Source organism: Phallusia mammillata, chromosome 2 (assembly GCF_965637545.1).
Source record: "Phallusia mammillata chromosome 2, kaPhaMamm4.hap1.1, whole genome shotgun sequence".
Lineage (NCBI taxonomy): Eukaryota > Metazoa > Chordata > Ascidiacea > Phlebobranchia > Ascidiidae > Phallusia > Phallusia mammillata.
Genome location: NC_137253.1, coordinates 25,851,304 through 25,864,215, shown reverse-complemented (window position 1 = coordinate 25,864,215; position 12,912 = coordinate 25,851,304). Strand labels below are relative to the sequence as shown.

The following is a 12,912-nucleotide window of genomic DNA, read 5'->3' as shown; positions in this document are numbered from 1 at the left end:
TCTGCTACATTTTAGTTAAGCTTCAAGAAGCAAATAGTTTAGCGAATTTAGCTATTGACTTGAATCATCATAGTACGCCATGCCTATTAAAGGCATAATACCGAATTTCGAACCCACGACAGAATCAGTATGAAATCAGCAAAATACACCAGCTAAGCATCTGTACTGTAGAGTTCCAATTAAAAAACACTTCAAAAACACCTGGTTTGCATCTATAGATTGTCCAATAACCAGGAATGTATCGTGTGGGCAAAGTGCGGATTACGTTCGCAATGATTGGTGGGGTATCACAAGTCATGGAGGTTTCCTGGACACATTGGCTGTCTGTTGGTTGCCACAACCCATCAAGAGAACACTTTGCTGTCCATGAGTGTTTCCCACGTTCATAGCTATAACCCTGAAAAGTTGGAGAATTTTCAAGCAGTTGAGCTCATAGTTAATTTTACATTTAAAATTCTGTGTATCATAGTAGAGGGTTATCATACATCCCACTTTAGCCAGAACTGATGATGTTTCAATGCCTTGTCCTGACATTCTATGAGTAAGCCCCAGTTATTTGGTTGGTCAGTTAAAATCGTCCTACTGTGGTTTCATCCACCTTATCAACACCTAATGAGCATTGGCACATTTTTGTTATTTTACATTTTTTCCTACTTTATTACATAAACTCAACTTTATTCAACTCAACTCATCATGTGTTTTCAATTTAATGTCAATTATTATACTGCTAAAATTTATTAAAGGATAGTACAAAATGAAATAATACCTTTATACAAATGTAAGACACAACATCATTAAGCCTTGTGCCTCCCCGTCTATTAAATATTGCATTTGCAACGTGCGGTGGTCTTCCACAGTTAAGTCGGATACAAACCTCACCTTGATAGAGAAAAATGTTAATTAAAGTTTGTTTCTGACATTAGGACTTTTTTGCAAGTATCAATAGTAAGCGATTGAGTGAACCATGTTCAAACCACATTCAAATTTAAACAATTTTCAAATATATGGCACCACTAACTTCCAAAGCTTGGTATCCAATTGCCATTCTCTGTGCAGGTAAGGGTAATGGTTTCTTTGTTGCCAGCGAATACCACATAACCTGGTCCACATGAGACAGTCACTTTTGAGCCGTAAGATAAGTCTGATGAATCATTGTAATGATTGGAAGGAAGTACAGGGCACTGAAGTGGCTTGCAGTTAAGCTGTAGACATGAAAACAGGGTAATTTGTTTCGGTTTGACTTGTTTGCATAGCATATAACACACAAAAAATATGGCATTTATGTAAACAATTTGACAAATGATGATGCAAGTGTTAGTAGGAATTAAGATATGTTTTTGATAGAAACTTTTACAGTACCATAAAGGGTCGTGGAAGCCATTCCCCATCTACAGAGCATGCAACTTCAGTAGTCCGTTGGTTGACAGAGAATGTCCATCCAGGTCGACATTTGTATGTAACCTAGGCCAGAAAAAAGTTTTTGCTTTAAATCAGTGCTCACTTACAGTTCATCTTTTGCACCCTTTATAACCAATGCTGAGATCCCAGTACCTTTGTGATTGATGTAACAATTCAGGGGATTTTTTGAATGGCTTACAGATAATAAAACTGCACACAAGAAAACACACAAATGTTAAATTACAGTATTATCTAATGTTATGTAATGAGAGCAAAACTTTTGTGAAGTGCTTCTTATTTTTTCTTCATACATACTCAAATTGTTCCCACTTCCATACTTTATTGGGAAACCCATGTACCCATGTGTCTGTTGGTGCACCTTTACATTTAGGTTGTAGAATACTGATCCAACTGATACCATAAACCAAGATTTCACAAAAATGTTATGGACTATACCCTTGCTCCTGCTGCATGGACTCCATTCAATGTGTTGTAAGTGGAAACCACATCAGCGTTTAACAGCACCGGTAGTGATGGGCATGTTACTGCATGGCAAGGTGTAATGTCTTTAGTGGTAAGTGTCCATTTTCCATTAGCTTGGCAAGTTGTCCGTTTCTGCAAACAAAATGACAATGTTTAAAGAAATTGAAATAAGAAAAAACACTATTAATGACAACAGCAATTGTAGAAAGTCTGCCAAGACTGTATTCAGTTTATACAACCTATTAAGCAGAGTTGTTTTTTAATTAAGCTACTCTTGTGCAAGTCTGTGTTGGCCATATATATATTTTTGAATTAGGTTAAATGTGCTTTACTGTGCAAATACTAACATAAGCAGCCATATGGAGGCACTATGTTGCAACCTGTTTATTTAGCCAATTGATTTTATTGTGTAATATTTTTATTCCTTGACAGGACATTGATTGAATGGGAACAGTACCAATAAGGTTTTTCACACACCTGAGCAACTCCAAAAGAAAACCAAAACCCTGGCAAACACATGTATTCAACTTGTTGTGTAAACTGATATCCACCGGGAGGTGTTACATAGGACAATTTCCCAACACTAATTACAAGACCCCTTCTGGCATTTAGCAAGCGTCCAGGATCTGGACATCTCACAGGTTTGCAAGTTAGTTTGGTAATGTCCGGAACCCACAACCCATTTATATTACAAGTGAAAACTACCGAAGTGGTGGTAGGCCCCAGCCAATATCCACTGTCACAGGCAAAAATTGCTTTATCTCCATACGATGATGGGCCTGTGGATAAAATCAATCACCACATTAATAAAAAAATGCTACACACACAAATGATAGAAGTGACGACAATCTGAAAGTGGAGCTTGGGCAGAAAAAAGAGTTTAAATGAGAAAATTTAAAGGATTAAGGAAACTTTTTCGAACAAACTGGTTAGGTTTAAAATACCTTGATTTTAATATATTTTGGAATGAAATGTTCACATTTGATATTAATACAACACCATTAAGGCATGATAAAGCATGAAACAGACAGAGCTAGGTTACTACAATCCCTACATTTATCACCATGTCTTATTAAACATTATGCGTAAATTCTCTTTAAAAATGACCACTTGAAACATCCAATATTTTATCCATCAAAAACAGAAATTTTTTTTATGGTTACATTCACTAGTAAACTTACCAGTAGTGGATGATTTCTTTGTAAAAGTAGCCCTAGCCACTGGTAAAGGATCATAACATGTAGCAGGGTCACAAATTATGGTGCTTGGGTCTGGAACCCAGCGTCCATAGCTGTCACACTGTATAGTGACAAAGAGCACAGAATGGCTGGCAGCTAGGCTATATCCATCATGGCAAGTTACAGTAGCCTTTGCACCATATCTAAATCTGTTAAATTTTAACATCGACTAAAGGTCTGTGCTAAATAATAATGCCTACAGTATTCATATTTCAACCAGCACCAAGCAATAAACAAGAGACTTTATAAATAAATACAAAATTAAAATACCTACTTAAAACAAATACAAAATTAAAATAACTACTTGAACATGACTACAAGATTCAGTAACCAGACAAGAGTTTAAAAAGTTTCACTACATACAGTTAAAAAACAATCGTATTTCATACCCTTCATTTGCCACAACCTCTGCATTTGCAACAACATGTGGAGAACCACCACAGTGAATAGGTTTGCACAGCAATGCCTCGATGGGTGGAAACCACTTTCTGTCAACCCTGCATTCTGCTTTTGCTGTCTTGTGACCTCCATGCATTACATAACCTGATTCACATGTCATATTGACGGTTGCACCCACCACAGAGTATTCACCTAAGCAAACAAGTTGTTAGAATACTGGTAAAACAATTAAGTTTTTATTTGCACTTACATTTATCACCCAAGTTGTGCTTTAACATCGGCACTTAAAAAACAACCTAACATAATGGCTTACATTAATTCAAAATTAATAAATCAATAAGTCATCCATCCTTATGAATTGAGATAAATATATTTCGCCTATGTGGCATCTTCAGTATCTAATGCATTTTTTATTGTTGTTTTATGTGTGTTTTACCTATGGACACTTTCATGAATGCCTTTAGATACTGGAGGTGCTGCATATGCGAATTATATTTGTCTCAATTTATAAGGATGAATGACTTAATGATTTAATAAATTTGAATCAATAAGCATAAGGTTCATTACAGTCTTCATCCAACAAGCAATCAGCTGGGAGATTCTGGTTAAAAGTTTAAATGTACTGTATTGGCTTACTCTAAGGAAACTATGCGGAATAAACCCCTGTTTAAGATTCAAGAATATTGATCACTTGTAGCGAAATTAGCAGTATAAAGCACCCTAAACCTAAAAACACTCGTTGGGTTTCAAATCGTAAAAGTGAAACACTGACTGTGATTTTGTTTAAAAAAATGTATGATGACCAAACTGAGTTCGCTTGTATTAAACAGTTTGACACATGATTATTATCAGTGATGAAAATGTGCTCCATACACTAACCTAGTATTCCAGCATGTGGATTTTGTGATTTCAGTTCACTGACTGGTGGACAGCCATGCAGGTGACAGGCAGTAAGAGTGGGGTCTGGATACCATTCCCCATTGTTTTGACATGTTGTAACAAAAGTTGTGTTGTAAGTGCCGATGAAGTGGTGCCCATGAATGCATTTATATGCTGCCTGCATGAAACAAAACTTTAATTTGTCTAAAATAGATAGAATAACTAAACTGGTCCATGAAAAATCAAATCATTGCTTTCATTGATTCTCCACTTTCAATTAAGGCATAAATTTAAATGATTTAACTTTTATATTCATGTTTATTGCTCAAGCTAATTTGCTACATTTAGATGTGGTTTGTTAAAAAAATGTAAGGACCACAAAAAATTTTTATGTAATAACTGGCTTTACTGATTTACTACTTTCAATATATTTTTCAAACACCTCAGATCCGATTCTCCATGCTATACGGCTTCCAGAAAACATGCGAGCCATCCGAATATATGGAGGAGGATTGGCACACTGGATTCTCTCGCATGTGACATTTGGTTGCCATAGACCAGTGGCAGAGCATCTGACTATTGCCGTCATCTGTCGCATGCCAAACCAGTAACCAGGCTCGCATCTCAGTATTCTCTGTAAATGAAAAAGATTCCAGTGGCTACTTTCATACAACTGTCAATTGTATCTTTGACAAATATATGATGTGTAATTCTTTTTCCTGTGTAAATTTCATTTTGAACTAGAAAAATGAATTTAGTCTAAAGGGGAAAAACTTTTAAATTATCAATTACGACAATTTTTTTAATGATTGGATTTTTTTGTGATTTTTTAAATGATTTTTTGTACTCAGAAAAAGCAAAAATGTTGTTTGCTTCCACTAAACCAGTGGTTCCTAACCTTTTTTTATTTTCTGCACCAAATCACCAACCAATTTTCGCACCCCCTGGGTTTTTGTATTTGTATAGAATAGACCTAACCAACCTTAATGATTTAGCATTACCGCACCCCCTAAGAACAGTTCTGGCGCCCCTTGGGGGTGCGTACACCCCTGGTTATGAACCCCTGCACTAAACAGATAACAAAACCGATAAACTCTTTTAAGCAACTGACACTTACAGCATCATCATATGAATGATAATCGCCATCAGAAGCAATTACTGCCTTGTCGGACAATGGTGGTTGCACAGAACACTGAATGGTCATGCATTTGATTAGGGTTGGATGTATTGACCATTCTCCAGTACCAGCACAAGTAACAATCCTTACTGGTGACTTCAAATCTTCAAACCACATTCCCTTGGAACAAATCACCTTGACTTTGGACTTGTAAGCCCATGTGGTGTCTGGGCAACAATAACAGATCCGGTTACATGGCAAGAATTGTCTTTGACAAAAAATACTGGTTAAAGGATTGGTACCAACAGATCAGTAGAGAATATGGATGATTTTGAGGCCAAGCAATACTGTTGTCATTGAATGTTTGACAAAATTTTCCTGGTAAGTCATAAATTGTAAAACTTTTTTCCACATTTAGTGAGTTTTTTCAGGCAAGCATATTTAAATCATATGATAAAATTGTAAAGTCTTGTAGTTTTAGAGTTAAAAAACATAGACGGGAAATGCAATATATGCTTTAAACAAAGGATAATAACCCAAACATTAATTGGTTTTAAGTTTCCAACCCCTTAAAATTGTCAATGTACAATTAAATATTGTAGCTTTTTAAATTTTCAGTTGTGAAATACCATTCAGAATAGACCAAAAACCACCGCTTAAAATCCAGTTTTGAAAAGTGTACATGTTACTTCAAAATCTCACTTAACAGCAGATGAGCATTTGGGATATTCAGTGGATCACAGAAGATTTGATCACACATGAAGCTTGATAGAGAAGGATTCCAAATTCCAGCATCACTACATGTAAATGTATTTGAAGATGCATCCCTGGGCTTTAGCCCCTCAATACACGAAACAGACAAGGTACTTCCAAATTCCATTGTACCACGAATTTGCTCCAATTTAATTACATCTAAAAAATGATAAAAAAAGGTAATAGACATCAGGGGAGATATATGAAATGTGGATTAGGACACGGCCTCTTACCGCCATTTGCCAGTCTTGGTTCGTAATTTAGATCTCTTCTGGTGGGAAATTTACAAAATGTTGCGATGCATTCAATATCATCATTGTTTGGAACCCAAACACCATTTCTGGCACATTTGACTTTAATTGCAAGAACAGATTCCCGTCCATCACAAATTGCTAAAATGTCATGATGTAATGTGACGAATATTAACTACTGTAAGATCAGCATCTTGTTACAAAACACACTAAGCCCAGGTCTGGTAAAGTACTAAAATATTGGGTACTGCCATTTAATTCAATACTGTTGATAGATAAATTAATATAAGTTCACAGTCCAACTGCGGAAAAGATCAGCATTTTATAAATGAAAAAAAAAACAAATTTTCTTAAGACTGGTCAATTAAATTTAAAACTAAGTCAAATGTGAAAACACAAAAATTTGAACAAAAAGTACCCAACTAATTTATTGTTGATGCAAAAATACTTGGAATAGCCATCCACATGCAGTATGCTAAGCAGTTTTGTCCCATCTCTAGTCTGAGGTACGATCGATGCTTTCAAAAGAAAATTATTGCATAAAATTTTTATTTACCTGTTTTGTCACTTAAGCCCCATTCAGCCGAAATATCTGGCAGACTTGCTGAGACAATAATGCTTTCTTGTGTAGGAGTATATTCTAATGTAACAACTTGATCCATGTGAATTACTGCTAAACCCACATATCTATCGATTCCATTGATGGCATAACATTTCCACAGCTTAAAAAATAACATGCTGGATACATTACGTTTTAAATGAAAAATTCCATGTGATGTAAATATAACAGTTCAAGAGGGGAGTAAGATTTAGTTTAAAAAGGTCTGGTCACTTTCTGGAACTTTTTTTTTACCTGTCTTGAACTTTCAGGATCACATAACTCCAGACGAACTGAAGCAAATCCCAAGTGTAGAACATCTGCACCTGGCCGTGACGATGTGAGGCACATTCCAGATGCGACATGTTGTAGTAATGTGGTGTTCCATGGATACCATCTCCACAGCAACTCAGCATCATCTCCTACTGTGCACAATTCCTTTCCAGCAGCAAACACCTTTCTTGTCACTGAATTTCCTTTCAGGCAGCCACCATGGGAGTGAGTAGTGAGAAACACCCTGGGAAATAGACTTGTTGATAAGCTAACACAAACTTTTGTTAAAATATTTTTTTTATGTATCAGTGTTTTTTTAGGGTAAAAAATGACAATATGCTCAAGAGTATCAGGGCACTTGAAAAAATAATGGCACACAAAAATGTAAACTTTACACTGTAAGAATGCATACAAAATTGAAAATAAAACACAAAAATGCATTGTTTACAGTGGTGGGATTCAGCCAGTTTGCACCGGTTCTATAGAACCGTCTCCTGGAATTTTATGAGATCAGCGAACCGGTTATCATTACTGGTTGCTGTTAATGGACTTTATGTGACTTTTGTGATAGAACCGGCTGTCAAAAAAATGGAATCCACCACTGATTGTTTACCTAATTAGACTATTGTTATTTATAGATTAACTGACTATTTAAGAAAAAACAATAACAATAAATGTAAGTGGTAGCAAATACTTTCTGACTCAAAAAGGTATCGCCAGTCTCTACAATCTGCAAACTGTAAAGGTTAAATAAAGGAGAAGAGAAACATACAACCTGTAAAATGCATTTTGTATTAACAATACATAGACACTTTTTATTGTTGCCCCGTATATATTTAATCACTTAACCCAATGCTAAAAAAATGTCTATACCAAACATCGCCACAAATGTACCTGAAGGAATGTACAGAGTGATAGCCCTTGTAGCACTGGTGCTCAGCATATGCATTGTGTACAGGTATCTCTTTGTTGTTAATATATTCTAGTTCAGTGTTCCACCACATTGTCAGTCTAGCATTCTCGACTTTGCCGATTTGTTTTGTGCAGGGGGTGTAGCCACATGAGATGTCATCAACTGATGGTTCCCAACTGTTTTATACATGAATTTGTTATGTTGCAAATAATACCACATAATAGAAGGTTATAAAGAATCTAAATTTAAATGCAGTTTTTATGACTGTTAATTTAAAATAATATTAATTGTAATTTGTACACTAGCATGTAATGACATGTTAGACATAGATTGGGTGTTTGGGTATGATTTACTTTTTGAAAAGAGTTTATCACACAGTATAACAATATGTTTTATGTACCAACACACTAACATTATTGACAAAGCATTTGTCAACAATACCTGCCAGCAGTATTGCACACTGCTTTAATTTCAGTTACTGTTTGTCGTTCTGTCTTATTGTAAATTGAATCTCCATGCAAACATCCAATTTTTATTGCCTGACCAACCCTGACAAAAATAAATAAATATTGTAGATAATTGAACACAAAAACACATTTGTGTTGACATTTTTATGCTTTAAATGTTATGTTATAATTAATAGTAATTTTATTTTTCAAATCTAGACCAATCATATTGATAACTTTCTTACAATCAAAAAATAATTTACTCCATGCAAAAATGTTCCTGACACATAGCATTAATTGATTAATTTTACCTGGTGTAATAGGATGATAACACGGTCCAATTAAAGTGGAAAAAATGTCAAAGTGGACTGATGGGTCAAGTTTGAAACAGACGGTGCAAGGGCTTGTAAACTAAGCAGCACTTTTAAACTAATCTGGCCCCCTTTGAAAAAATATTGGTGACCTCTGTTTTAGACCAAGGGTCAGCAAACTTTGTCATATGGCCTGATAACATTTAAAATAAAATGCAAGGGCCATTTCATTTCAACCTTGCGCAGCTATTTCCAGCTTGGTGATTGTCCAGTGCCATTGTGCCTTTTATGTGGTTTTACCAAGCAAAAGAAACTCAACTCAACGTGTTCTGCATTTATTTCCTTCTTACCCTTTTCCATCTCTGCTAATAACGTTGGGTACATTGGGACAAACTGTTGATTCACAGCTCAGCAGAAGAGGGTTTGGAATCCAAGTGCCAGATGCATGACAAGTATGAATACTTTGGTCAGCTGTTTCACCCCCTACGGTTACAAGGTGACTCCCATACAAGCACCTGTGATTAAATCAAATTGCAAGGTATGGATCTTTTGAGCCTCATTGTTGGTATGTTTACATCGTACAAGAGAAGCGTTAGGATGAAAACTCAACTGATGAATGTTTACAATCAAGAATAATTTTGCTTTGAACAACTAACTGACGATTGTCATTTTAATAAACAAAAAAAAAATAGTCATAAAAAAGGATTAAGGGTAGGTTCCTAATTCTGAACCGGTAGATTTTTCATGCAAGTATTTGGTCTGTATTAGGACATATACTGGACCAATTTTACATGATTATTTGTTTCAAAATCAAAGATGTTCAACCTTTATTACTTTATTGGCATAAAAATATAACACATTGATGATCACAAAAAAAAGAAATCCACAGCTATAAAATTTGCTACAGATTGTATACCAACTTGAAAATCTGAAACCAATTACAATCACCTGTAGGAAACGGTGCTGTGGAGTCGAAATGAATTGCCAGAATATGCTAGTCCTTCAACGTGTGGTGGTGCTGGGCAGCTCATTGTTTGACAGGTACTGATCGGAGGCTGCCATTCCCCATACTTATTACAGGTACTTGTTGCAGAGTAAATACCATCACTGATCACATACCCAGCCTGACATGTAACCACAACCTTTATGCCAGTAATAATTTGGTTGTCAAGCTGTGAGAAAAAAAGGAAAAAAGTTTTTATGATCATGGCTTTGATTACAATTTTTTTACAAAATAATTTACAAACATATTATTTTTTGTGCCTAATGAAATAAGGTTAGATTTCATTTGTGTAAAACCCCTGAAATTACAATTCTCAGACTGACATTTTATCGACAAAATAGATTTCTAAATGCGTTATCCTTAAATCATCTGTAATAAGTGTGAGCTAGTTTTTATAATTTTTATAATAGTTAAAACATTTGATCTCGTCTTGTTATGTTTTTAACAAAACTTCATCTTAGGTCTGGGTCTACTGTTTACAGAAATAAACTTCCCCTTACAACATTTACACATAATTCTATTTTAAGAATGTATACAGCAGATTTTCTCAAAGAAAACCTAACTTTAATTTTAAACCTAGTTATTTTTCCAGATCTAAGCATTTATTTGTGAATTAGGAAAAAATATAGAAAAAAAAGAAAAAATAGAAAAACACTAGAAAAAAATTAACCTACCAGAGGCAATGAAAGAGGAACAGCATAGGCAGGATCCTTGGGTCTTGGACAAAATCTTGATACACATGAAACAAACCTAAACGAAAGGGAGGTCACTATAAGGGCAAAAAGAAGCATTGCTGAGAAAAAGACCGACCTTAGGTCTTCAGACCAACGTCCATTTTTCAGGCACTTTAGTGTTTTTTTGCTTTGTCCATTCGGAAACTGAAACCCATCATGGCAGGTGTACTGAATTTTAGATCCATACACAAAACCAACTGGAGGTTGCGGCTCAGTGATCTACTCCGTAAAAACTGTGCTAATGTATGTATTGGGACTAATTAAAAATCCTTATCAGAAACAAACAAGCCAGTAATTTAGAATATTTTTTTCATTCTCAAACAAAAAGGGAGTAAAAACAAGCAAAAAGAGGAGGTTTAACTCGCTTCTTACATTTGTTTATTTGAGAATGACATAAGTTGCTGTAAAAACATCATTTTTTGTACTAACATACTGACTCGTTTGTTTCTGGTAAGAATTTTTCAAACCATGAATTGTGTACCTAATTAAACCCACCAAAAATCAAACAAGTTTGAGCCTAATTAACATTATAATTCATTTTAAAGTTGTATTAAGTTTACGTTATATGTTGCACCAGCCATCACAAGGGTGAAGCTGGGTGAAGTCCGATTGCCTTCTTCTATGTAGTAACGAGGCAGAGGGCAAGTAAATTTGGCCTGAACAGCACACAGCCTTTCCGTGACCCTTGCATCACATGGTGCTTCGATTACTGCATACAAACAGGTCATATAAGTTTTTTCTTGTTTAAAATTCAAAGGTTGTTTATAAGATATTCTTTGTATTTTAGCAAATAGTTTTATGCCATATGTTCATTGTATTCAATTATTACCAATTGTACAACTAACTGATATTTTTTGACAAACCTTGCATTAGACCAGATGACAAGGATTTAGTCATCATAAGACATCCTTTGTACACGGGAGGTTTACTTATAGTCATGTTGATGTCAGTTTTGCACCATGAAGATGTAGGTGACCCACCAGAACAGGCAGCTATGTCAGGGAGGGAGGGGGCAGCACTACCACCACATGTGTCATGATGTTTTGCTGAGTATGGTGTAGTGCCATTTTCCGTCCAGCCACAATCACAGCTATGTATCATCTTGGCGACAAAAAATGTTTGTTGTATTTTTGCAGCGTTTCTTAACATTTGTTGCGTCAAGTCATTTTTTAACAAAAAATCTTACAACATAGTATGACAGATATTGGCAGAATTGAAAAGTTATGAAGTCTAACCACACAAATATAAAATATTAAGTACATCCAGATAAATTGTTTTCTTCAGTAACCTAGCGTTGTAAAATGAATTCCTTACAGTGTCTGCTACTGCAAGCGTGGACAAATCCGTTTTGTCTGCAACAGGGAAACCACTTCCACTAGAGCAGGCAGCTTGTGTGTCATTCTGGGTACAATTTGCAGTATGTGTCAGGTTCTGTGCATCTTGAGGATAGCAGGAGATTTGATACACAGCAGACCGTGGTCTAAAGATCTCGTTACAAAGTGACAACCTATAGTCTGTTGAAAATATTTAAATTGTTGACATATATATTTTTTTAATTATTTACTTTTATACCAACTTATACAAAAAACAAACTATTTGGCTGTGCTATCTAAAACATAGTTTGATAGCAATACAAAATGTCGGAACATCAAAACTAATCGTTGAAAATATATTGCACTGGCATTTTTGTGTTAAATTTTTTTTTCTGTGTAATGCACGTTTTTAAATACTTAAAAATCAGTATATGTTCAGGCACAACCAGAATTCTACCCCCTCAATCCAAACTGATTAAAATTTCAGAAATACCACAAACCTTGGGCAACCACCAATTCCGCCCTTCCATAAAATTCACCAAAGCATGTGGGACAAGACGCAAGTGGTACATTTGAGACTGCCATATATGCTATTCCACTAGCAACAAACAGGCTGATGTATTCCTGGTTATCATTTGCAACAACCAGTTGCAACGAGCTTTTACTGCCACATGTCCATCGCTGGACCTTACTGCCAAGGTCACATGTAGCTAGGAATATTCTTAAGCCTATAGTTTGTCCTGAAATTTGAAAAGTTGAGCTGTTATTATGCTGTCAGCATTTATTTTTACATAAAAATAACA

The 12,912-nt window shown here is 35.3% G+C and overlaps 1 protein-coding gene across 1 annotated transcript in view; it reads right to left on the bottom strand.

The window, feature by feature from the left end:
* The window catches only part of LOC145213206 (sushi, von Willebrand factor type A, EGF and pentraxin domain-containing protein 1-like), a 23,530-nt gene extending 10,618 nt beyond the window's left edge, over positions 1-12,912 (bottom strand). The window contains exons 1-25 of the mRNA XM_080081437.1: positions 12,610-12,912; positions 12,111-12,310; positions 11,660-11,897; positions 11,357-11,505; positions 10,873-11,015; positions 10,737-10,812; positions 10,008-10,231; positions 9,410-9,574; positions 8,744-8,851; positions 8,284-8,478; positions 7,372-7,633; positions 7,075-7,240; positions 6,501-6,659; positions 6,217-6,426; positions 5,515-5,741; positions 4,840-5,031; positions 4,398-4,575; positions 3,509-3,710; positions 3,063-3,268; positions 2,359-2,660; positions 1,855-2,013; positions 1,360-1,461; positions 1,019-1,202; positions 767-879; positions 202-397 (exon numbers count right to left, since the gene is read on the bottom strand). Coding sequence (XP_079937563.1) covers positions 202-397; positions 767-879; positions 1,019-1,202; positions 1,360-1,461; positions 1,855-2,013; positions 2,359-2,660; positions 3,063-3,268; positions 3,509-3,710; positions 4,398-4,575; positions 4,840-5,031; positions 5,515-5,741; positions 6,217-6,426; positions 6,501-6,659; positions 7,075-7,240; positions 7,372-7,633; positions 8,284-8,478; positions 8,744-8,851; positions 9,410-9,574; positions 10,008-10,231; positions 10,737-10,812; positions 10,873-11,015; positions 11,357-11,505; positions 11,660-11,897; positions 12,111-12,310; positions 12,610-12,694 — 4,441 coding nt within the window. The 5' untranslated portion in view covers positions 12,695-12,912. The remainder of the gene's footprint in view (positions 1-201; positions 398-766; positions 880-1,018; positions 1,203-1,359; positions 1,462-1,854; positions 2,014-2,358; positions 2,661-3,062; positions 3,269-3,508; positions 3,711-4,397; positions 4,576-4,839; positions 5,032-5,514; positions 5,742-6,216; positions 6,427-6,500; positions 6,660-7,074; positions 7,241-7,371; positions 7,634-8,283; positions 8,479-8,743; positions 8,852-9,409; positions 9,575-10,007; positions 10,232-10,736; positions 10,813-10,872; positions 11,016-11,356; positions 11,506-11,659; positions 11,898-12,110; positions 12,311-12,609) is intronic.